This window comes from Bos grunniens, chromosome 7, assembly GCF_055505025.1.
Source record: "Bos grunniens cultivar Pamir isolate PY7600 chromosome 7, Bosgru_T2T1.0, whole genome shotgun sequence".
NCBI classification, from domain to species: Eukaryota; Metazoa; Chordata; class Mammalia; order Artiodactyla; family Bovidae; genus Bos; species Bos grunniens.
In genome coordinates this window covers 19,177,573-19,203,175 of record NC_141171.1, presented here as the reverse complement: position 1 = coordinate 19,203,175, position 25,603 = coordinate 19,177,573, and the positions used below count along the sequence as shown (strand labels likewise).

Below are 25,603 nucleotides of genomic sequence, written 5' to 3'. Positions count from 1 at the left end.
TTTTGCAGTTACACCAGTGTGTTTTTGTACCACCAGCCAGCTCGCCCTTGGGCCAGTGTAGAGGTTCCAGTGTCAGATTGATGAGGGGCTAGTGGGGCCGTGTACCTTGCACTTCCTGGGGCTTCTTGGGGTCCATTCACTGCTCCCCCTGCTTCTCTGCTTACCTCAAGGACCTCCAGACCCAGGGAGAGTGGCTTCACCTCCAGGCCCCCATTTCCCACATCAGGCCGCTGAGGCCCTGAACTGCCCTCCCTAGAGGCCAGAATCAGGGCTGGGCTCCCCCACCTCTCTCTGGTTTCATCGTGTTCACGCCTCCTCCTGGGAGCAGCTCTGGCAGAGCACCGCGGTGGGCGTCCCCAGGGCCGCATCTGGTCTCTAAACACAAAGAGGGCGATTTCCCCCGGCAGGACGGAGCCTCTGTTCTGTAACTAGCACCCTTTCCCTTCGGATGCTTAGTCCTTACAGGAGCTTCCCCAGCTCTGAGTGGGGACGTTGCGGCTCCACGGCCAGGAACCTTGCTGTGTCCCACTCCGTGTCCAGTCCCAAGCTGGTGTTAAAATCCAGCTGGCTGGCTGGCGGCCCCAGCTGCCTGTGCTCTGCGCCTCCAACCGGCTGCCGTCCTGGCTTGGCCATGGTGTGGGCCTCCGTGTAGGGTGGGGGTGGTCAGTGTTCGCCTCCCTGCCCCGCCCAACAGCCCGGCCCCAGCTGGCCGCTCTGCTGCTCAGTTTATGGATCGTGACTTCTTGGAGGGGAATTTGACCCCAGCAGCCTGATGGGACAGAAGAACGGAAGTTCATGTGCTTGAGTACAGGGTGGGTGTGGAGTTGTGCGCCTGTTGGTCAAATGACCTGTCATTTTCCACATAGAGTTGAAAAGTTAGTGCCAGTTGGGTTGCTTTGTTTATTTGTTGAGTATTTGAGTCATTTTTTTTTAAACATTATTAAGATATAATTCACATACCATACAAACCACCCATTTAAAACATGTTTGATACTGTTCAGTTGTTCAGTTGTGTCCGACTCTTTGTAACCCCATGGACTGTATAGGCCGCCAGGCTCCTCTGTCCATGGGATTTTCTAGGCAAGAATACTGGAGTGGGTTGCTCTTTTCTTCTCCAGGGGATCTTCCTGACCCAGGGATCAAACCTGCATCTCATGCATTGGCAGGCAGATTCTTTGCCACTGAGCCACCTGGAAAGCCCTATTTAAAGTGTATAATTCAGTGTTTTTTGTAGTCACGTTGTGGATGTGTAGGCCTGATGGCAGGGTGAATGCATAGTGCTTTGGGGAGGTGCCCCCTAACCTCAGGCAGCTTCTACTGGAAGTGACCCCGGGCTTCTCATGCTTATGGTGGGGGTCTGATCCTGGCCCTCCCCTGCATCCTGGGCTCCAGCCACAGCTCACCTTGTAGAGACCTACCACCAGCCCTGTGAAGTCAGGGCCTGGAATGTGGATGCGGCGTGAGGCAGGGTTGGATCTGGGCTGTGAAGGAACACCGCTGTGTGCTCAGCATCTCCCCGAGACTTCCCCAGGGACTGAGAGTCAATGGAAGCGTGTTTGACAAGTTCTCATGACAAGACAGGGCTTGTTTGCTTGTGGCATTAGGAATAGATGAGCCTGGTTGGCGGGGATCCTCCCGCGTTTGCCTGGCTCTGAGCACCATCCCGCCTCCGCGGTGGGAAGGTGCAGGAAGGCCTGTCTGGCTCATGACTGTGAGGTCCCGTTAGATGTGTCCTTTCTCCCTCTGTGTCAGTGAGCTCAAGGCATGTGAATTATTCCTCACTGGCCATGGCCTCTGCAGCATGGCCTTCACTGCCCACGATTCCCACACAACCACGCACAGCTCAGTGCAGGACTGGGGGTAGCTGCGTCTGACCATCTGGCCCAGGGCGGGGGCTGTGCGCAGCCCAGGGTGGGTTTTGGACACCAGCCTGGGTGAGGCTGTGAGGTGCGTGGGTGTGGGGCGGTTGCTGCCTCTCGGTCCCTGTGCGGGGGTCATGTTGCTGTGGGGGGCTCAGAGGGGATGAGGTAGGTGTGTCACTGATGGCGTCTGGGGGCGAGGTCAGAGGAGCTGGCCCCAGGGTGGCCAGCAGGCTGACCGTGTGCTCGCCCTGCAGGACGTGGCCCAGTGGAACATCGGGAACCTGCGGACCATCCTGGACATGGTGGAGCGTGAGTGCGGCACCATCATCGAGGGCGTTAACACCCCCTACCTGTACTTCGGCATGTGGAAGACCACCTTCGCCTGGCACACGGAGGACATGGACCTGTACAGCATCAACTACCTGCACTTCGGGGAGCCCAAGTCCTGGTGAGAGCAGGCAGGGAGACGCGAGGGGCTCCCCAGGTCGGGGGGATATGGCTGCCGTGCTGGGTAGGGCACTGCCAGCCCAGCCCCCACTAGACGAGGCCATGCAAGCCCCCCAGAAACAAGCTTCAGATCCGCAGAGCTTGTGGTTTCACCCAGAGAGCCTCACACTGAACATGCCCGTGGCCAGGCTTCCGATAGTGCCTTATGGGGTTGTGTGGGGCTGTGGTCTTGGGGCTCGTGGGACCGCGGTTTCAGCCTCCCTGTACCTCCTTCTTGACCTCCAGGTTGGAGTGGGGTTAGTATTGCCCCTCCTGATTTCTGAGGGGTGGGATCCACTTTCTGTTTGCAGTGTGGGGGCGGGCATGCAGGCCCCTGAAAGGCACTCTGTGAGTGCCGGGCCCCACAGGCTGGGCCGGATGTCCAGCGCAGTGGTCTGGTAGCTCTGAGCTGAGTGCTCCCCTGACGGCTTCTGCTGGTAGGATGGCGAGCGGCTGTCAGTGCTCCCTGCATCTCCAGCAGAGACTCCTGAGCTGGGGCCGCTGTATCTCTCTGCCTCTCCCCAGCTGTTAGGAGGTTGGTTCTGTTGTCACAGTAGTTGTTGCAGCTCAGAAGGGGACAGGAGCTGGGGAGCAGAGGGAGACACTCAGGAGCTCAGCTGGAGAGCTGTGCTCGCTTTTGTTTGGGGGGCAGCAGAGACCCAGGTGGGCCCTGGCCCAGGTGCCCTGCCTTATCCCAGCAGAGAGCTGAGCCCTGGGAGGAAGGTTACCCTCCACCCCCAAGTCATGGGGACATCCTGGGCCGTTTGCTGAGGGGTGGGGAACAGGCCCTCTGGGCAGAGGGCCCAGAAGCCAGGCCCCCCTGTTGGCCACTGGCTTGCGACCACCTCTCCTTGCCTCTGCCATGGACAGGGCGAAGCCCCCGTGCCCCTCCCAGTCTGGCCATGGTTCCCACTTAGTCGGGCAGGGGAAGCTGGGACGTGTGTTTTCCCAGGGCTGCTGTGACAAAGGATTACAGGTCTGGTGGCTTTACTTCCCCGCACATTCGTTCTCTGAGAGTCCTGGAGCCAGGAGGCTGACCTGGACCTCATGGGGCTTAAGCCAGGCGTGGGCAGGGCTGGTCCCTCTGGGGGCTCCAGGGAGCAGCAGCTCCTGCCTTTTCCAGCTTCTAGAGGCACCACAGCCCTGGCTTACGGCCCCTCCCTGGATCCTCACAGCCAGCAGCTCAGCATCTCCCGTCTCTCTGCCTCTGACCCTCTCCTCCCTCTTACAAGGACCCTGTGATGACACTGGGCCTAGGAATGCAGGATGGTCCCCATCTCAGGGGCCTCTACGTAACACCTCCTGCAGAGGCCTGTCTGCCGTGAGAGGTAACACATCGTCAGATCGCAGGGCTGGGCCATGGCTGTCTTTGGGGCTGTTTTTCTGTTGGCCGCGGGCTCTCGGTTCTGGCAGCTGTGCAGCATCGTGGGTTGCTGGGCTTTTGTTACCATCCACAGGCTTCCTGTCCTCAACTTGTGTCTCTTCTTGTGTGCCTCTCTCTGGCTTCCCATGAGCCCATGATGATCGAAACCTCCAGGCACTGGGGGTATTCGTCTTTGAGAGAGATTTGGAGAGAAATTGGTGGGGTCGGTGATGGTGGCCTGAGTCTCGTGCCTGTGGTGTGGTCCTCTGCACGGAGCAGAGGGGCTTCCTGTCTGGATGCTGCCCAGAGCTGCCCCCAAGGCTCCCCGACAGCACAGCTCCCTGCGCAGCAGCACTGGGCTGGGACTGCCTGGTGGGAGGGCCCTTGTTCTGCCCAGACCCACATTTGGGGGTTCTGGCGCCATTTCCCACAGGCAGTGTGCTCCCCATGGGCCTGGTGGGCACAGTGCGGACAGATACCCAGGCTGGGGCTGCATGTGTGCATGTGAGTGTGTATCTGTGTATATGTGAATACATTTGTATGTGAGTATTTGTGTGGGTATTTGTGTTTGTGTGTATACAAACGAGTGTGTTAGTGTATATGAGTATATGTATGTGAGTGTGAACGTATACACATGGGTGTGTGTATATGAGTGTGTGTGTGTATATGCTTGTCAGGTATCTATATACCTAGTGTAAGCGTGTGTGAGTGTGTGTGTATCAGGTACCTGTGTATGTGTGTGTATTGTGTGTGTATATTGTGTGTGTGCTGCTGGGCCCAGCTCCCTGGCCTGGTCGGTGGAGGGAAGAGCAGCCACCAGGGTCTCTTGAGTGGCTGTGTCCAGTCCTTTTAATTAAATGAAATTAAAAGACACTTGCTCCTTGGAAGAAAAGTTATGACCAACCTAGACAGCTTATTAAAAAGCAGAGACATTACTTTGCCAGCAAAGGTCCATCTAGTCAAGGCTATGGTTTTTCCAGTAGTCATGTATGGATGTGAGAGTTGGACTGTGAAGAAAGCTGAGTGCCGAAGAATTGATGCTTTTGAACTGTGGTGTTGGAGAAGACTCTTGAGAGTCCCTTGGACTGCAAGGAGATCCAACCAGTCCATTCTGAAGATCAGTCCTGAATATTCATTGAAAGGACTGATGCTGAAGCTGAAGCTCCAATACTTTGGCCACCTAATGCAAAGAAATGACTCATTGGAAAAGACCCTGATTCTGGGAAGGATTGAAGGCAGGAGGAGAAGGGGACGACAGAGGATGAGATGGTTGGATGGCATCACTGACTGAATGGACATGAGTTTAAGATGTTGGACATGAGTCTGGGAGTTGGTGATGGACAGGGAGGCCTGGCGTGCTGCAGTCCATGTGGTCGCAAAGAGTCAGACACGACTGAGTGACTGAACTGAACTGAACTGTCCAGTCCTGCCCTGACTCTGCTCCCCAATGACCACTAGATGGCGCTCTCAACCTTCCCTCCTGGCCATGGCTCCAGGCGCAGTGGTGGAAATCTCCCACGTTGTTTTTCTAGACTCCTTGCCTGGTAGGGGCAGCAATCTGTCGCCCCCACGGCCCCCTGGGAACAATGGCAGGGGGAGAGTCTGCCTCCTGGCAGTGGGACCGCTCAGCTCTGCTCAGCCTGGGTTTGGTTGGGGTCTCTCACCAGAGGGGTCCTAAGGGGAGAAAACCCATCTTTTCCTTATAAAAAAGAAAAGAAAGATTAAAAAGCAAGCCACCGCTGCTAGGTCCTGGCGTGTGCTCGGAATGGGAGCTGGAGCTTTCAGGCGCAGGGTGACCCCTGGAGACTGGGGCCCTGGTGTGTTCTCTGGGACATGCGGCTGGGGAAGAGCAGGGAGGGACCCCGCAATAGGAGTGAGCAGGCACACTGGGGTCCAGGGTGGTTGGAAAGCAGTGGGACTGGATTCGAGGGAGGTCCCTGAGAGAGTGGACGCTGGGGACATGAGGGCCAGCAGCCCTGGGTGACGGGCAGGGTGGTGTCTGGCTCTGCACACTCCCTGGCCCCCAGGACGGCCCCCAGCACCTTGACCCCTGTGCTGCACCCCTGGTTTGCTTGGGGTGGCCCCTGCTGTCCCTGCCGCCACCTGCCCCCTCCAGCCTGATTCCTGAGTGCTAAGAAGCAGCCAGAGGGGTGTGCTGAACACAGCTCTGGTTCCCTGAAGGAAGAACATTCTGGAAGGGACCTGAATCTTGGCTTCTGGTTCAGAGGGGGTGGGAGTGCACATGGGGTCCCTCACGCTGCCAGTGTGGCCAGTTCAGCTGGACAGGGTGGGGACCCCAGATGCTGGCATGGCAGCCCACGCTCATCCTTCAGTGATCACGTGCAGGCCGTGTGTGATGCAGGTGTCAGTCCTTCCCTGCTAGACGTGGACCCCATGGAGTCAGGGCCTTCGGTCCCCGATGCGTCCCCATCCCCAGCAGCCTTGCATGGGAGGGGGAGGGCTCTGATTACCAGGAGAGCTGGGAGCACCACGGGCATGGAGGTTCATGGCGTGTGGAGGCCACACTCCCTCCTGGGCCAACACAGACATCACCCTGGGGGCAGGGTGGCAGGGGCTGCCGAGGTGTCCTCTTGTCCCTGGGCTGCGGATTCAGGAGCCACCCAGGATCCTGGGAGGGCGGTGCCCTGCTCCCGACCCTTCCCCTGGGCCCTGAGTGTTCCCCAGTGGATCGCACGCCCACATCTGTCTCCCTGATCACACCACTGCTCTTGTGACTACAGGAGCTTAATTGCAACTATTTCAGTGTTACGGTGGCAGCACTCTCTTATAAGTGTTGACTTACTCAGGTTGCATGTCTTCCTGAGCCTTTCTGAGCCTGTTGTTACTTTGGCAGTGTGACTTGAGTGTCAGCGTGATGCAAACAGCCTGGTGTCGATAAAGTCGTGGAATTTACTCTGCGAGGCCGGCACTGTGCCGCACTCAGGCAGCGAGGCTAAGAATACCTGCAGATCTGAGGCTCCAGATCCCTTTAGAGACAGGATTTAAAATAGACCTGGCCTTCCCGCAGCCTGGACGTCGGGCAGTGAGGCCAGGAGGTCGTGGGTGGCGGGAGGTGGGCGTTGCAGTTCTGTGTGATTCGGGGACCCATCCTGTTTGGCTGGGCCTGGGTGCAGGTGGTGCTGGGTCAGCGTCCCAGGGTCCATGCATCTGCCTGGGCTGCCTGGGCAGCACGCTGCCAGAAACCATAGATGAGTGTGTTACACACCTGCCTATGCTTGCTGCCTGGACATAGGGCTATATATCCACACATAGGGGTGGGGAGACCGGGCGGGACCAACTGTGTTCCCTGTGGGGATTGTCCTGGCCATGACTTTGGACTCTGCGGTTGGTTTTCCCCGGCTTCCCCAGCTGCTTGTGTTTGCTGGGGAATCAGGCTCACCCAAGTCAGGGCACGGAGGAGAGGCTCTCATGTTGTGCTCAGTCCTGGGGTGTGACGGGCAGATTGCCGCAGGCAGTTGGTGGAAGGGGGTGCGGGGGGGAGAGCCTGGGTGTGGAGAGCCTGGCCTTCTCCCTGACCTTTAAGGAGCCTGAGCGCTGCTCTAGGTGTGGTGAGAATTTCTCCTTTTGACTCCTTGGCACCTGCAGTTTTTCTTTGGCATCTTTGCTCAGGGGAGTTCTGTAGGAGAGGGATCAGGCAGGCTTTCTTTTGCTGCTGGGAAATGTAATGCCAAGCAGGCAATCGGCTGAGTCTGCACTTGATACTCTGGAGGTGTGTGTGTGTGTGTGAGAGTATGCATGTGTGCGCATGTGTGGGCATGAGTGTGCTTGTGTGCGCACAGGCACATTTGAAGGTGTGTTCCCTGCCTTGGGGCCCAGGGAGGAGGCCAACTAGTGTTCCCTGCCCTCTGGCTGCAGCTTGGGGAAAAGGCTATAAGTTGGGCTCAAGTCTGTTGCTATTTGGGGGCGGGGGCTGCTGGGCTGCTCCCCTCCCCTCTGATGGGCGCCCTGCTGGCCCCTGGGGAGCCGCCTGCAGGCCCAGCCCAGGCAGCAGCGGTCCAGTGCCCAGCTGCGCCTCCTGTCCCAGGGGACCAGCTCCTCCGCCCCGCTCCCCCACCCATCCCCTGCCTCCCTCCCTGGCCACAGGCTGCAGGCTCCCACTCCGCCTGCAGGTGGCGCTGCTGGACCACAGTGCCGGCCCCCTGAGAGGGCCTTGGCTTTGTTGTCCCGGGTGGCAGAACTGGGAGTTCTGGTGCTGGATGGAGCCAAGCAAAGAGACCCCAAGCGGACCCCTAAAGGCTCAGGATGCTGGCACAGGGCTGGGAGAAGCGTTTTAACAGGAGCCCAGGAGGGCTGAGCCCCTGGGGCTTATGGGAAGCACAGCTGTTACCCCCCTTCACTCCGGGACCTCTCCTCCTACCCGCATAAAGCCCTGGGCCCCTTCTTGTCTGGACCACACTGTCTTCCCTGATGCCACCAACCCCGCCTTTCTGCTTGTCAGGATTGTGTCAGAACTCTAGAACCAAGAGCTGGCCTTGGCATTCGAAAATTAACTCCTGAAGTTGGAGAGACCTTCCAGTCTCAAACCAGGGCATTGAGTATCATCAGGCTGCGAGGGTAGGGTGGCATCACTACTTATGCTGGAGGGTGAGACAGCACGCAGCTTCAGAGGGTTTTGTGTGGCGTGGCTCGGCATGGTTTGAACCACAGATCAGCCCGGTTATCGGACTGCTTCTTGCCAGCCTCGCTCGCACTGACCCTGTGGAAGCCTGGTGCTGCCCCTGCAGAGCTGGACAGCTGTGTCAGTTGACAACCCATGCTGCGGGCGCCTCGGGGTGGATTGGGCACCCAGGGGATCCCAGGGCACCCCAGGGGGCCTGTGCCCGCCCACCGCCGGCTTGGCAGTGGGATCCAGTCCGGAGGCTGCTTCCTGGAGTCTCACAGTTCTGGGGGGACAGGCACAGTTGGTGTTTGTTCAGGGGATGCAGAGTGGTTTTCACATCACGCTAGGCAGAGTTAGGTCAGCCTTCTGCGGAGGAAAATCTCACCATATGCTCTACTCCGGAGCCAGTGAGGCTGAGGGGGGTGATCCGCTGAGGTTCCCGATGATCTGATGCCTCGTGGTGAGCCTGGGCAGCCAGGCGGCACTCCAGCCCAATTGGCTTCTTGGTGAGCAGGGGTGGGAGGGCTCGTGATGCAGGGTGCCCTGCACAGGTGGTTCGCGATCCACTGAGAGACTTCCTTGTTCTTTGCGTGTTTGCCACAAGCTTGTCTGTTTACCCACTGTCTTGGTGGCATACTCCCTCCCTCTCTCTTTTTAAAAGAGTTTGTTTTTTAGAACTGTTTTAGATTTGCAGAAAAACTGAGAAGCTAGCACAGAGTCCTGTGCACCCACCACCCAGCTCCTTCTTAGTTTACACGAGGCTGGAACATTTGTTGCAGTTAATGAACCTTATGGAGATATTCTTGTTGACTGGAGTCCTGCTTCATCCAGCTTGTCTCGTGTCTCCCTGGTGTCCTCTTCTGTCCCAGGACCCCCGTGACATTCAGATGTTCTGTCTCCTCAGGACCCTCTGGGCTGTGATAGTCCTCAGACTTTCCTTGCTCTTTTTTATTTTTTAGAAATTTATTTTATTGAAGTATGCACAGCAAAGGGATTTAGTTATATATTTATATTTATATATATATATGTACACACACACACACGCTTTCCATGTTCTTTTCCATTGTGGTTTACCGTAAGGTATTGAGTATATTTCCGTGTGCTCTACAGTGGAGCCTTGTTGTTTGTCCATCCTGTACATAATACTTTGCATCTGCTCATCCCAAACTCCCACTCTACCCTTCTCCCCTTGGCAACCGTAAGTCTGTTCTCTGTCTGGGAGTCTGTTTATTTTTCATAGATAATTTCATTTGTGTCATATTTTAGATTCTATTTAAGTGCTATCATACGGTATTTGTCCTTCTGTTTGATTTGCTTCATGTAGTACGATCCTCTGTAGGTCCATCCATGTTACCGCAAATGGCACTATTTCATTCTTTTTACTGGCTGAGTAATATCCCGTTGTATATATAAACCACATCTTCTTTATCCATTCATCTGTGGATGGACAGTTAGGTGGTTTCCGTGTCCTAGCTATTGTATATAGTGCTGCAGTGAACACTGGGGTGCGTGGATCATTTCGAATTATAGTTTTCTTTGGGTATATGCCCAGGAGTGGGGTTGCTGGGTCATGTGGTAACTCATTTGTAGTTTTTTGGGGGGAACCCTTATGCTGTTCTTCACAGTGGCTGCACCAGCTTACCTTCCCACCAACAGTGGGGAAGGATTCCCAGACTTTCCTTGTTGTTGATGCCCTTATGATTTTGAGGAGGACTGGGGTAAGAGATTTTATAGAACTTCCCTCCGTGGGGGTTTGTCTGGTGTTTCTCTCACCGTGGCACTGGGGCGCTGGATGTGGGGGGAGGACACAGGTGAGGGGCCGTCTCATCCATCATCTTGGGGTGCCTGTCGTCAGCATGACTCTTCCCTGCTGGTGTTGACCGGGGTCCCCCGGCTGAGGTCATGCTGGTCAGGTGTCTCCATTGTAGAGTCATGCCACCCCCTTCCCATACTGTCTCCCTTTGGAATATACTTTTTTTTTTCCTTCAATACCTCAAATTTCAGAAAAGAAAAGAGAATAGTGAACAGAACAGCCTAGTGTCCGATACCCAGATTGGACAGTTGTGGCCGATCGGGCGTCTTTCATCTCTGTCTTCCTCCCCGCTCTCTCCTGCTGGGCGGTCTCCATTCCCTGCTGCTCCATAGCTGATCCCGCAGATGGACATCTCACGGTGCCCAGGAGCGGGCCTACTGGGGCCTCAGTTCAGGGCCTGAGGCAGAGTCGAGTGGTGGCGGGCCAGGCCCCTGCCTGGGGCTCTGGAGAAGGTCCACTTGGCACTGGGGGTCCTCTCACGCTTGGACCCTCTGGCTTAGGGTGGGCCCAGTGCCTTTCCAGGGCTCACCTGATTAGGTCAGGCCCACCAGGGTCACCTCCCTATTTTAGGCTCTGCTGATTTGGGGCCTCAGTTGTAACAGCCAAGCCCCCTCTAGCGGCACTGAGAAGGGTGTTGGAATGACCGAGTGCAGGGGCCTCGAGAACGGTGCCTGTCATGGTGCGTTCCCTTCTTGGTGGACGTTTTTATCATGAGACGTAACACAGAACAGAAAATCACATGAAATGTACTTGTCCAAGGAAAGATGATTGCACGCAGTTTATCAGATGGCTGCCCCGTCCACCTCTGTGTAAGCCCCCGGGAAGGACAGTGTTGGAAAATGAACTCCCTCATTCCCTGTCCCGGGCCCCCTTCCTTTGTGGCCCCATCCCCACCCCTAGAACTGAGATCATCCTCTTGATTCTGGTGGTCTTATCACTGCTTCTCTGGGCTGCTTTCCACGTGTGCTGAGTCCCTGGGGGACACGGCTGCGTGCCGGCTGGGTTTGAAACCCCAAATCACGGACTGATTGGTCTTCTGCGTCTCTGCTCTGCGTCTGTGAGGGTGTGTCCTGCCACGTGTGGTGACACCATCCATCTTCACGGCTGCAGCATTTTCTGTCGTGTGGCTACGCCTCCATCTGCGTGCCTGTCCCCTTGTGGGTGGACATTCGGGATGTTTCCAGTTTGGGGCCTGGCCACACTTCGTGCTACCTTTTACCTGCTGCTCGTGAAGAAGTTAGTCACTGTATGTGACGACATGACACGACAAGAAATAGCTACAGCAGTAGCCGCGTTGTCTTGCCCGCAGCTCCTTCACAGACAGGACTGGATTGGTGAGACCGTGGCTGGGGAGTGGTGGGGCTGGGGCCGGGCCCAGGCTGTGGGGTGAGCCCACATTCCTAACCACTGCTCCGCCCTGCCCCTTGAAGCATCATCCTGCAAACCAGGCAGGTGCTCCCATGGGGACAGCGTGTGTCCCAGTTGGCAGAGGTGGCTCAAACTCCGAGGTGTGGGAGAGAGTGGATCCTTTTCTTATAGTCCCCCAGACATCTCTGAATCAGGCCTGCTGAGCTGAAATCAAAGCCTGCGGATCCTTGTGAGAGATGGGGGAGCTACGGGGCTCTGGGACCCAGGCCAGCAGAGGCTCTGCCGCCTTAAACACGTGGCTCCTGAGGTCACCCTGGGCAGACATTCCTATGGGGCAGAGGGAGGCGTGTTCCTGAACTGTGATGGGCGGGCCAGGGAGTCAGTACCTGGCTTCTGCCCCCGTCTCCTTGGCCAATGCTGGGTCATGGGGCCACACCTTCCGGCACTGGAGCCTGGGAGCCATGGTCTGACCGCGTGTTGGGAGCACAGGGAGGGAAAAGGGCAGGTGAGCCATAGCTTTGCTGCCTGTGGATGCTGGACAAAGGCGGTTTTGAGGTTATAGAGGAGCTGGGTCAGCTCAGGCCCTGACAAGGTGCTCACTCTGGGCCGAGCATGAACCACACCAGGGCCAATGCCATCTGTCAGGGCAGGAGCTTGTGTGTGTAGCCCCGCTGTCCCCCATGCCCACCCCTGAAGGGGCATAGGGGGCCAGGCAGGAGGCAGGTAGCAGCTGGGACCACTGAGATGGATGGAGGCAGGAAGGCTGCTGGGCTGAGGCTTGTGGGAGGAGAGGCCACTGGGAAGCCCATGGAAGGGCCCTGATGGAGGGCGGGCAGGCAGACCAGGAGCAGGGAGATGGGAGGGCCCTGAGTAGGGAGTTACCCCACGGTTCCAGGAAGAGCCCTCTGGCCAGGGGGACGCTAGCTGTGGAAGGGAGGGATGCAAGCCTGGGCGTGGGGGTTGGTCTGGCAGGTCAGGGTAGCCCTTGCTGCCTGGGCAGGCCAGCCTGCCTCTGTGGGCACAGCCATCTCCTGTCTGTCTGTCACTCATGGCCACAGGCGTGGCTGGCCTGTCGCACAGCCCGCTGGCTTGGTCTGGCAGAAGCAGATGGTCCTTCATTTTGGAGTCTTTTTGTTCAGAGTGGGCGCTTTGGGGTTGGAATGGCCAAGGCTGTGCTGGCTCAGGCTGCTTGAGTGATCTCTGCGCTTTTGCTTTTAGGGTAGCAGGGGCCAATCCCGCCCGCCCAGGGCGGGGCACCAGGCTAGTCACCCTAAGAAGCCATTGGTTCTAGAGAAGAGTCGTCGCTGGGCATCTGTCCATCCTGAGATGCCCCCACCAGTAGTGTTTGGATTAGGGGTTGATTCAAACCCAGGAGTCGCTCACCCTCCCACCCATCCTGTAGATCCGGCTCTGTGTGCTGGGTCTTGTTTCCATGGCAAACTTCTCTGCTGTTGGCCGCTTTCAGCTCCCCGGAAGGGAGATCCCTGCGAATCTGAGCTGAGGGCGTCTGCGTTAGCTTTGCTTCAGAACCTGGCTGAGGACGAGTTTCCCCTCACGTGGGCACAGCAGCAGGAGATGGAAGCCGGGCTGCGCGACCGGCAGGCTCACGTGGCTGGCGCGAGATGAGCTGAAGGTGCTCTCTCTGCGGCTCCTCTCTGTGTGCTCTACCCACACTAACTCTCCCGAAGCACCAGGGTCCCCACACATGAATAGGCCCGGAGCCGCTCCGCTTTAAGGCCGCCCTGGCTCTCGCAGCCCGAGGACAGACCTGGACCCCTGGACACCCTCTCCAGCTCCCCCAGCTCCCCGCACACCCTGGCCTGGCCTGTGATGTCCAAGTCCTGCCCTGCGGATGCTCCTGCGCTCTGTGGACCTCCCTCTGTTCTTTCCTGTTCACACCTTCCTGGGTGTTTCTGCAGAAATAAATCGAGGGAGGGGTGTCTCCCACTGGAGCGGAAGCCATGGGCCCCGGCACGCTGGGAGGCTGCCTCCTGGTTTTATGATCAGCAGTTGAGGCCAGTTCGAGGGGGAGATGGCGATGGCTTTTCCGGTGGCATCAGGTGCTCACTGGCACTGCGTCCCCACGCACTGAAACCCCCATCACTGGCAGCACGAGGCCCTCTCCCCACTCTGACCTGAGGCTGTACTGATCGGCTCGCCTTTGAAACCTCACCTGAGAAGGGCCCCCACAGCTTCAAAAGCAAAGTCGAAACCCAGCTCACATGTGACTCGGCATTTTTTGGTCCTGTTGTATAACAAAAATAATTCAAGGACCTGAAATAGACTGGGGCTGGAGATCAGATGCCTCCAATTCAGTGTTTAGTTGCCTTTAACACTTGCCTTGTAAAGCCTGCTCCTTACCGGCTCTTGTGAACCGGGCCCTGGGGCTGGGGGTCATTGAGGTGCTGAGCCACCCCCAGGTTCCCTGGCCCCTCACAGGGCGAGTGTGCAGGCCAGGGCACTGTCCACCTGCGCCTTGAGAGGCCTAGGCGGCCCGCCTGCAGAGCGCCCCCCCCTGGCTGGCATCCCCACCTGAGACTCCCCATTTTCTCTGAGCAGATGCTCCCAGGACTCTGTTTATCTCGTGCCCGTCTCAATAAAAATGTCAGTATTTGAAATCACTGACACTGCTGGTGTGAGATACCAAATTCCATCGTCTATTGTCCCGTAAAACGATCCATTAAAGATAAAACCGCCTGCAGCTCAATAAGGTTCTATCCTGGGGACAATCCTCCTAGGTCCTTGGCTGATCCTATCTCCCCAGCAAGTGTCTGTATCTGTCACATAAAGGGCCCCGGTTCCGGGACAGATGAGGGGGGTGGCCTCCTCCTGCAGGCTGCACCTCGGAGCCCGAGATGGGAGCTCCTGATAGAATCAGGGCTGCCATCCTTTCCTTTCGCTGTCAGGCAGTTTCAGTCACTCTCAGGGAGCCGTGCTGCCCGGCCTAACAACTCTGCACAGTGGTGCTCCAGTAGGGGAGGAGGGGGTGCCCCCCAAGGGACCCCTCCCCACCCTACCCCCCGCCCTCCCCACCCGGGCTGGAGCCTGACCTGGAGGCGCACTTCCCTTGCTCTCCTGAGTGTTTAGAAAGGGCTCAGTCCCCCGCTCCCCATGCCAGCAGGAGCTCTCCCCACCTGCCCAGGCAGATGGGTTGGTGACAACTCTTCTGCCCGCCCCTCCCAGGAAGGCAGGGGACCCCGGGCATCTCGGTAGTCCCAGGGCTGGCTGTCTGCCCAGCCTTCGGACCCACTCCCTCATGTTTGAAGGGCGAGCGAGCCTGTCGGCTTTTTCTAACATCTTTCATTTCTCCTGCTTGGTGCCCGTTTGTCCCCCTTTAACCCTGCTGTCAGTGTGACTGCTAGTAATGCGTCTTTCACGTTTGAACCATCATGATGAGGCCGCCCCGCTTGTACCTGACAGACTAGCCTGGCTTGTGTGCATTCTGGAGTCACTGTTGTGATCACATCCAGTATTACCTCCTTTACTGAAGGACAAGGTTAGGGGCATGGAGGCGTTTTGTGGTACAGGCTCGCCTTGTTTTATTGTGCTTCGTAGATGCTTCGATTTTTTTTACAGATTAAAGGTTTGTGGCAACCGTGTGTTGTCCAGTGATGGTTAGCACTTTAAGAGAGCATTTTAAAATTAAGGTATGTGCAGTATTTGTTTTAGATATAATGTTGTTATTGCACGCTTAATAGACTGCGGTAAGGGTACAGTTTAAATGTACCTTTTCTTACGCACTGGGAAGCCAAAACCTCACGTGGCTCACTTTATCACAGTGGCCTGGAACTAAACCCGCCAGATCTCTGAGCTCTGCCTGTGCGCGTGTTGCCCTGGCCTGCTCTGGGCGGGGACACCGTGTGGCTCGTTGCCGGCCTCACTGAAAGCTTGCCAGTCTCCTGCACCAGACTGGGGATTCTGTGAGGGGCTGGGACCTGCCCAGGTTTCTGTTTGCCGTCGTTTGTGGTCAAGAATTCCTGCCTCTGGACCCCAGACAAGGGAGAGGGTTTACCTTAGTGGTTTTTATAGTCTTCTGGGAAAGTACAGACAAAGCCTGGCTATGTACTGATTAAAAAAAAAAAAAATTCTGCACCCTCACTTAACTGTTTAGTTCTTTTTAAAAAATGTTTTATTTAATTAAAAAAAATTTTTTTCTTTACTTTTTGGCTGTGCTGGGTCTTCTTACTGCAAGGAGGCTTTCTCTAGTTGCGGCGGGCAGGGGCTACTCTTCATTGTGGTACACAGGCTTCTCATTGCAGCAGCTTCTCTTGTTGTGGAGCACAGACTCTAGGGCGCTCAGGCTCAGTAGTGTGGCTTCAGGGCTTAGTTGCTCCATGCCACATGGGGTCTTCCCAGAGCAGGGATCGAACCTGTGTCCCCTGCATTAACAGGTGGATTCTTCACCACTGACACCAGGGAAGTCCCTGGACTATTCAGTTCTTAATTTCCCAGCTTGTTCTCTTAGTTTCCCCAGGTAGAAGGTTATATTACTTTATGTGAGAAGTTTGTCTCATCCCTGTTGACCATTATTCCCCTTATATCTTTTTGCTGGCTTCTCACCTGGCCAGCGTCTTCATTGCAGTACCGTGGACCGCTTTGCCCCGACTTTCTGGGGTGCCTCTCCTGCCTCACCCCAGTGAAGTGTGACCATGGGAAGGTCTCTTCTTGTTCTAGATAGCTAAGAATTTTTTGTACTGGATGGTTTGGAGTTTTATATAAATGAAAGTCATCTGAAGTGCAGGGATGGGTCGGTAGAGCAAGTCTCTGTGGCTCATCTCCGTGGGGCTCGTCTCTGTGATAATCACATTCGGGGTAACTGTTTCTCTGGCCATTTGGCTCTGCACTGCAGAGGAGTGGAGCATGGCTGCTCTGGCCGGGCTCATCTCTAACCAGCGTGGAGATGGTGCCTGGGGAGCTGGGAGTGTGAGGGGAAGTCTGCTCTGTGACCAGGTTCTTCTGCTTGGCCCACCCAGACCACGGGGCAGTGAGCTGAGACTGTCCAACTGACGTGTGGCTGGAGAGGGCACGGGCCACGATGGGCTTTGTGCTTGAGGGTCACAGTAAACAGCTCTTCTGTCTGGCCAGTGCATGGGGCTCTGGGGCCAGTGGCGTTGGGAGCTGCCGGGGTTTCCCAGGGCCCATGCGGGCAGCTTGCTCGTGCCTCGAGCAAGCGTGGTCTCGGCACTTCCCTGGACTCTGCCTTCTTGTTTCTGTTCCCATAATTACAGCCTGTTAGACGGTGAGGGGCCTGTCTGCCCCGGCCTTGTGCAGACACTGTGAAATTAACTTCCTCGCCCTCCGACTCGCGTCGGGCTGAACTGACATTTCCAAAGGGCTCCTGGCTGGACCCCTGCTCTTGGCTCACGTTCCTCGGTAGAGAGGAAGGGGGAAGCTGAGCCTCATGCTGGGGGGAGCTGTCAGGCCAGTGATGGAAGAAATCCCGAGCGCAGCTGTCACCAGCGAAGTCACACGCATCTCCGGGAACAGATACTGTCTGTGTCACAGTGCTTCCACCCTGGCTCCAAGCAGGACGGTCCTGTAGGCTCGGGCAGAGGCCGGGGGCCTCGGGAATGGGCAACAGGGTGTGAGAGGCAGGCCCCCTCAAGACTCGTTACCCTGGCAGCTGGCAGGAGCATGTGGGAATTACCTTGTTACCATGGCAACACGCCCTGCTCATAGGGAACTCGATCCTCTCTGCCGGGCCCTGCAGTCCAGGGTGGGCGGCCAGCTGAGCCAGTGGGCCCTGTGGGGGTACACTGTCTCCCCCTGGAGGGGGTGTTTCTTGTCCTGGGAATTTGTCCCAGGACTTTAGGTTTTCCTGCTGGTCTGAGAGGCAGTACCCACCTGGAATTGTCTGTCCATGGCCCGGACGAGGAGGGACAGAGGCCAGCCCCCTACTTGCCTCATCTTCTGAGGTCTCATGTGGCCGTCCCAGGGCAGTGGCACACGACTCCCTGGGCCTTCGGGGGTCAGCTAGACACACAGGCGCTGTGGTGCACACCTGCCAGTGTAGCTGTCCCTCCAGGGAGGTGGTCCCAGTGCCCACTCCCGGGCCAGAGGGCACCAGGTGCTGGGAGTCCACACCCAGAGAAGCCCGGGTACCCTTGAGGCCCGAAGCCACTTGTTCCATCGGCAAAGTGATGGCCCCCGAGCAGGTCCCTACTCTCCACGACAGCCTGTGTTCCTCTTCCTGACACACTCATTTAATTTTTAACTCACAAGGCATTTGCTTATTTATTTTCATTGTTCTTGATAATAATTCTAAGCCATTAGAGGGGAAAATTATATTCAAAAATGCTGTTTCACACTTTATTTGTTTGATGATTTAGAGCGATAGAAAATAGCACATTTGCTGGCTTTTATAGTCTGATAATTATTCACATCCATCAAGCCATTCCAGGGGAATAAACAAAACACCAAGAAAATGACACTATTAATAGCATCCTCTGCTGCGGACGGGAAGAGTCTCCGGCCCGCTGTCTCGGCAGGAATGCGGGCAGCCCATCCCCGGCCCGAGGTGAGAGCTGCCCGCAGAGCGCATTTCCTTTCAATTGCCCTGTGTTCCTGGGCTCAAGAGCCGCCCTCCTGCTGGACTGAGGCCTCCATCCACCAGCACCCAGAAGCCCCAGCTTCCTTACTGGACTCTGGCTTGGTTTCAGCAGGGCCCGTGGGATGCCCACCTCTGTCGTCCAGTCTCAGTGTGTCCCTGGCCCCTGGTAAGCATGTCCAACCCCCACAGCAATGTCAGGATGTGGGTCTCGGACATGATTGCTGGCAGCCATGGCCCCAGGCCTCCCTCTCACCCTATGCCAGGTGTGCGGTTCTGCACTGTCTTTTTGGGGGTGGCTGTGACTCGGGGCAAGGGGTGTGTATCCACTCCTCCAGGCCTCAGTTGTAAAAGAAGAACCTGGAGGAGAGGCTGGCAGATGCCCACCTTGTGGTGCAGTCTGCCTGTCTCTCCCCAGACCAGGGGGCCGCTTCCTTCTGGATTATGACATCTGGGCCATGATCACCATTGTTCCCAGAAACATCTGTCCTCATCAGCCGGTCACTTGAACAGTGAAACTGCTGGACGGGGCTTGTCTCTTCACTGTCACGTGGCTCTGCACACATCTTGTGTCCCCGCCTGGGAGCCAGCTCCAGAGAGACCTGGCTTGGTCTTTCCCATCACCTGCATGGCTGTATAGCAGATCGAAAAACATTTTATTGTCTCACTGAAGCCCTTGATACTTACAGACGACTGCCTTTTTGAAAAAGGCATCTGGCAAACAATGCCTGAATTCATCTCTCTCGGCCTCCTCACCGATTCCACAACATTAAACCCGGAGTTATGGAGCCTGTCCAGTCTTGCTGCAGCCTCGCGGGGTCCCATGCCTGTGGTTGCCAGGGCCACCAAGCCAAGAGCACCGGATTTTCCACAACTTTCTGGTTGAGTGTTGGCCAGAGTACTTTGTGTTAAGAACTGTCACCACCAGAGAGAAAGGGTGGAGGAAGAGGGGTGCATAGGAAGGGCTGGGAAAACACGTGGGGAGGTCCAGAGGGACCTGCCTGGCCGGCCTCAGGACTGAGGCTCCCTGTGCTGTGGGTGGAGTAACCAGTGTGACCCCCTCTGCAGGTGGCCTGTCCCTCTGCAGCTTCCCCCACGGAGCTCCCCTATTTCCGACTCTGTCCCCCAAACCCCCGGTCTGTTTTCCCTCCCAGTGGTCCCCAGATTCTGGGAGTGGTGCTGCCCGATCCTGTCCGGCCTGTCCAGGCTCTTCTGCTGTGACTGGGCCGTCTGGGACTAGACCGTACCCCCCGGGAGGAGCAAGGGGCTATTGGACCAGGGAGATGGCTGTAGGGCAGCAAGACATGCAGAAAACTAGCCTTGCTGGAGAGAGCGCCCATGCTGGCAGAGAGCAGGATGGGGGAACGAGGGGGGACTGGGGGTGGGCTGGGCAGGGCTGCCTGCCAGCTGGGAGACCTCACACCAGCCCAGTCGTGAGGCGGATGTGGTCCCGGCAGACAGTTTGTCCATCGAAATAGGCAAGCATCCTTTGCCACCCAAGTGACCAGGGCTGCCGTCCAGAGAGCAGCTGCCTGGGATCACAGGCGGGCAGAGCAGATTGATTTTGGCCTTGATGTTTGACCTTGTGTTGGGGACAGAGTTCCTGGGGAGCAGGACAGACTGCCCCCATATTGGTGACCAATAAAGCTGACTCTGTTTTATGGCCCTGGAACCTGCTCTCTTAATAGCCAGACAGATGCTTGCCACCTTGAGGGTGAGTAAGCAGCCTGGCTCAACCCAAGGAGCCCCTCCTCTGCCTTCTTACTTTATTTTTCTCCTCCCAGACCCGAGCCCGACCCGGTGGTGTGATGCTGGGTGGGGCTGTGATGATATAACATAACCCGGGCCCTGGCCGGAGACCCCATGAGGTTCTGCCACGAAAGCCCCTTGGTTTGGGGACTTTTCTCCAGTGGTGAATGTCTGCTCTGCAAGGGAGGCCAGTCCTGTGGCCCACTCACCTGGGCCTCCATTGCACTGGCCTTGCTTGGGGGCCCCAGAGGGGAGGGCTGTGGCTGGGTGGGGCTCGGTGAGTACCTACAATGCCACAGCCAGTAGAATTCGGGGAGCCTTCACAGCTGCACCGATGAAGCCTCAAACACCCTCCCTGCCTCCTTTGTATGGATGGTCCACGCTCAGTGCTTATGTAGTCAGGACTAGCACTCTGCCCTCCCCTGAAGACAGAGGTTTTCATCCTGCAGAGTCCCTGGAGGCAGGAGAGGGTAGCTCTGGGGCCCCTCAGCACCCCGAGGGGGTTGCCCAGTGGTTGCTGCGTGGCAGGCGCCACATGCTCTTGGCTGTCAGAGTCCAGACGTCCCCGAGGCCGCTGGCTTCCGTCCATGAGTCACTTCTCCTCTCTCCAGGGGCTGCCCTTCTGAACACTCGGCCCGCGTCCTGCAGTCTGTACTTTCTGATAACAGAGGAGCCACGTGCCAACATATTCAACTTTTAACATCCACCAGATTCAATTAATCTTATCTTTACAACTCCCAATTACAGGCGGTAATTAAGTGAAAGCAGCATTGTAGACCCGCGATATTGCATTAATCATCACAGCCTTGGAGCCGTAAATTAGTTCCTTCCCGGCCCTGGGCATCTTCCCAGAAGGGATGGAATGTTTCATTCTGCTGTTTGTGGGGGGTGACATTAATCCCACCAAGGTGCCTTGGATTGGGATTAACTTTGATCATCTTTATGTAAGCAATAAAAGGCCGTTTAAAAAAAGAGTCACCTCCTCTTTGTCCAGATAATGGGAAATTCTCTGACGATAGCAGAATTAAAGGTGCCATGGCCGCCGCCTCCAGGGCCCCGAGCATGCTCGGAAATTAATTGTTTTTATCCTGTTGGATAAACGAGGCAGCACAGCGTTCACCTATCTCCTCCCCTCGCCCTGTGTTATTTTATCAAAAGCAGTGATAAACCTCTCCATTGGGGTGGGTTCAGCTGGCTGCCATGTCTGGGCGGTCTTCAGTGTTTCCTGTGGTTCCCCCAGTTGGCTTCCTGCTCCGGGGGTGGGGGTGGGGCGGGGGGATGCACCCTCATAGGGTCTTGTTCTAGAGTTCCAGGTGTTGCTGGGCTTATTCAGGAGCACAGTCCCCCTCCCGCTCTGCACTGCGGCCTTGGGCAGGTCACTCTCTGTGGGGGTGGGGCATGGAGCAGTATCCCTGCCCCCACCCCCTTGCTGCCAGGACCGCGCCCCCCCCAGTGCTGACAACTGGAAATGTCTCAGACATGGCCTGGGTCCCCTGGGGGGAGGATCGCTGGCTTGAGAGCCACTGTCTGGAGTTTCTCCCAACAGGTCTGGAGGCAGATGGTCTGGTGACTGTAGTCGGACCCTTTACCACCCTCCCTCCTCCTCTGGACAAAGGACACACCCCACATTTGTTTGAAAATGGATGTATCCACCTGGCCACACGCTCTCAACTCTGACGTGCCTGCCTTCTCTCGTAGGTATGCCATTCCCCCGGAGCACGGCAAGCGCCTGGAGCGGCTGGCCATCGGTAGGTGCCCGGGGCCCCTGGGGCTGGGTGGGCGGCGGGCTGGCAGCCCCACCCTCTCCGGCTTCCCGCTGTTGTCTGGGTGTCGGCGTCCCGCGCCGCATCCACTTCCTTCCCTCTGGGTCAGGCCGTGGTCCCCCCCGTGGGTCTGTCACTTGACGCATGCTGCACGAGTGTCAGCACTTCACACTCTCATTTTCCAGACTCTGGGCACGGGGTTTCGGATGTGACCCCAGGCTTTGCAGGCTGGAGGCAGCCAGTGTTCTCGTCCCCCACGCCCCAGCTCCCGGGGCTCCATCCCACCCTCCTTTGTCTTCGTGGAGCCTTTGCTCAGTCTTGAGCATGAGAAGGCCAGTTCGGAGGTCCTCACAGTGCTGCACGGCCGAGTGGGGGCCATGGGGCTGTCTGCTGTCCATGCAGGACTGGATCACCCAGGCTTCCTCAGCAACGTCCCGCTATCTGCATTGAGGCCCTAGCTGGGGCCTCTTGGGCTGACCGGATTTATCAGAGAGGGTCCTGGGCTGTGTCTGGACAGGGGGCCACGGACCACTTGGGTATAGGAAGGCCCTCAGGGCATGGAATCCTTCGAGACAAGCAGACACCCCGGCTGGGAGCCCCTGAGGCCTCTGTGTGCCCCAACGGAGGGCCAGGCCATGGCCCTGAGTCACTCTCATCATGGCCCTGCCCTGTCCCCACGGAGGCTCTTGTGTCATGAGGGTGGATGGCTGTCAGTGCTGGACAGACAGTAACAACGACTGGCCCAGCCATCAGCCCTTGCTTCACAGCCAAGAGCGGCCCCTCCAGCACAGGTTGTATCCAGGTGGGGGTGAGGGTCTGCCTCTCAGACAGCGCCGGGCCTCTGGCCACCCTGACCTCTGTGGCAGCAGCAGGCAGCCGGTACCCTCAGGCCGTGGAACCTTCCAAAGCCGTGGCGTGGTGTTGGCGAGGCTCCCTGATGGCCCGCCACCGGCCTCCATGCCATTCCCACTCTGGGGAGCATGTTTCTCCTGGTGGAAACTCCAGGACAGGCAGTCCTGGCAAAGGCCAATTGCACTTACTTCCTAAGATCTAAAGGGAAAGCCAAATTAGATTTTTTCCCCATTATCTGACTTTTTAAAATGCCAATTAAAAATGTCTTTTCCTGTTGTATTAGCTTCTGGTTGATGTAACATTACCACAAACTCCCAGGGGGCACTAGTGGTAAAGAACCCGCCTGCCAGTGCAGGACACGTAAGAGACCCGGGTCCCATCCGGGTGGGAAAGGGAGGATCCCCTGGAGAAGAAATGGCAGCCCACTCCAGTATTCTTGCCTGGAGAATCCCATGGTCAGAGGAGCCTGGCAGGCTGCAGCTCTTGGTGTCACAAAGAGCCGGACACAACTTAGCATGCACGCATCACAAACTCAGTGACTTAAAACAACACAGATCCTCTCAATTTTGCTGTGAACCTTAAACTACACTTTAAAAAAAAGTCCTAATTAAACCCACACAGATCTTTGTTCTCACACAAATCTTGTTTGTGGAGGTCAGACGTCTACACCGAGCCTCTTGGGGCTGAGGTCCGGGCATCAGCAGGCTGCCTCCTTCCTGAGGCCCCCTTGGTGGGGTGGGGTGGGGTGGGGTGGGGCAGAACCCAATTCCAGCCTCTCTGACTTCTGCAGGCGCCCCGTCCTGGACTAGGGGCCGTGCCGCTCTCATCCTGTCTCCCTGGTCCATGGCTTCCGCTGCTATGGTCTGGCCTCCCTTAACCCTGTCTTAGAAGGACCTTCAGGATGCCACAGCACCCCCATCCAGGGGTCCAGGCCCATCTTACCTCAGGGGCCTGCACTTGATCCCATCTTCAGAGCCCTTTTCTCCAAGGAGGGGACCTTACACGGGCTGCAGGGATTGGGGCGTGGACGTCTTGGGGGAGCCACAGTTCAGCTCCCCACCTGCAGAGCCAGGAGCATCAGCGCAGGTGCTCTCTCTCTGGGGACCCTGGGCCTTGTCTTCAGCATCTGTGCTCTTGCTGTTCGTGGGGGGGCCAAGGGTGTTTGCAGCTAGCCACGTCTGGCTGTTCTCCCTGAATGTGCCTTCTCTACTAGAAGAGTGTGGGGTGATCTGAGCTCCAACTAGAGAAGCTGGAGGCAGCCGGAACTGCTGCTGGGGCCTTTCTGACACCCGGACCTGTATGCTGGCTCACTGCCTGGGCATCTGTGGAGGGCTTGGTTTGGTGGCCGGGGCTGGGAGAGGATGGGTGGGTGGGCAAGCAGGAAGGCGGCCCTTGTGAAGTCAGGCCGCACCTGGAATTCAAGGACAGGGCCGACAGCTCCGGAGGAGGGGTGGGGGACCTCATGGTTCCTCTAGAGTCCCTCGCTTGGCTTCTCTCCCCTCCTCAGAGGAAGGACGGAGGAGACTCCAGGGCTGGTGACTCACTGCCCTCCTGGGCGTCCCTTCCAAACTTTTTTGGGGCGTGCCTCCCAGGCAGCTTTGTTGAGATGGGTGGAAGGGGGTTGCAATTAATATGGAAAATGAATAGCTGCGTTCTGAATGGGCTCGCTGGGAGGGTTGTGCAGCCCACGGGGAGAGCGTTAATGTGTTGGCGCATTATTGGTGCTAATCACTTAAAATGTGCGCCTTTATTAGAGCTTTAATGAGAGCCACTTAAACTGTGCATTAAAAAGAGGAACTGCAGAGAGGGCGGCGGGCCGGGCGGCAGGCAGCCGTAACTCTAATGGAAATGCTTTTAGTGCAGAGCAGAGTGTGGGATTCGGTCATCCTGGCTCTTTCCAGAACCTCCACACTGGGTCCTTGCCGTCAGGAGCCTCCTCCAGCCTCGGCATGTGGGTGGGGCCATGTGTGCACACAGACACATGCACACACGCACGTGCACACGTGCCCATCAAGGATGTGTGCTGGCTGGTCTCACTGGAAGGGCCCCCGGGCCACCCGGGCCTGGGGGTCAGCCCTCATGCTGCTGCCTTGGGGACGTGTCCCATACCTCGAGGAGCCGTGTGGCCCTCCTGTGCCCACTCTGTGCGGTTTGGGGTGAGAAGCTCAGCCACCGTGGGCAGAACCTGAGGTTGGCTTTTCCTTAACCATGAGACTGGCTTGTTAGTGACTTGAGTTTCAGCCAACATGTGATGTGGGAACAGCGCTGAGCTGTGCTGGTGAAGCCTGGTGTCTGGGTCTAGGTGTCTGGGCCTCTCGTGGACTCATGGATCATCTTTTAAATTAGCTGCATGGCGTGCGCTGGGGCAGAAAGCAGAGGGGCTGTGAGCACAGATAGAGGCGCAGGCCTGGGTCGCCCACTCTGCCCCCATGCCTGTGGGTCTGGGCCACAGGTGGGTGGGTCATGGGACCACGTGGGTAGAGAGCCCTTGCCCACTCAGGCAGCCCCCCTCTTTGTTGTGGATTTGGTCAGTGAGTGGGGGGGTCTCACACTCACTCCTCACCCCACAACTCATCAGGCTCTAGAGAGCAGCTCCGCTGTCCTGTCTCTCGGTTGCTCTCTCACATGGCTGAGTGACCGTGTGGAGGCCCCAATGGGTTTTGCCTGAGGGGAGCTCGGAGTGGGGGGCAGTCTGTGGGCAGCCGTATCCCAACCGCACACCTTGTCTGTAGTCATGAATGTGGTGCCGTGCGTGGGTACACTCCACCTGGCGGGCCCCTGTGTGTTTCGTTCCTGCGGGGCCACAGGAGGACAGGGCTGCCTGGCCACCCCGCCCTGTCCGGCTGACACTGTCTCGTCTGCTCCAGGCTTCTTCCCCGGAAGCTCCCAGGGCTGCGATGCCTTCCTTCGGCACAAGATGACTCTCATCTCGCCCATTATCCTCAAGAAGTATGGGATCCCGTTCAGCCGGGTATGTAGGGGTGGGTATGTAGTCTGCTGGTGGTCAGGCTTCTGGGCCCTGGCCCTGCTGACCATGAGTGCCCCAGGAAACTGGTGTCTTCACGCTGGAGAAGGTTCTAGAAGGACTGCAGGCTGGGGTCGGGCCACACTGCTGGGCCATCAGCTCCTCCACAGTGGCGGTGAGGGTGGAGGTGGGTATCAGGAGGGGCTTCCCTCAG

General features: G+C 57.2%; 1 protein-coding gene across 8 annotated transcripts in view; it reads left to right on the top strand.

Moving 5' to 3' along the window:
- Positions 1–25,603, top strand: part of KDM4B (lysine demethylase 4B) — a 120,805-nt gene that overhangs the window by 46,488 nt on the left and 48,714 nt on the right. For 6 of the 8 annotated variants that reach the window (XR_015166812.1, XR_015166811.1, XM_086410017.1 and 3 more), the window contains 3 exons: positions 2,117–2,310; positions 21,508–21,557; positions 25,292–25,395. Coding sequence is in view for 6 of the 8 variants with exons in the window: in XM_086410017.1 (XP_086266143.1) it covers positions 2,117–2,310; positions 21,508–21,557; positions 25,292–25,395 (348 nt within the window). In the remaining 2 variants the exon portion in view is untranslated. Of the gene's footprint in view, positions 1–2,116; positions 2,311–11,950; positions 12,019–21,507; positions 21,558–25,291; positions 25,396–25,603 lie in introns of those variants that run through there. The other 2 variants (XM_086410018.1, XM_086410019.1) reach the window with 2 other exon arrangements.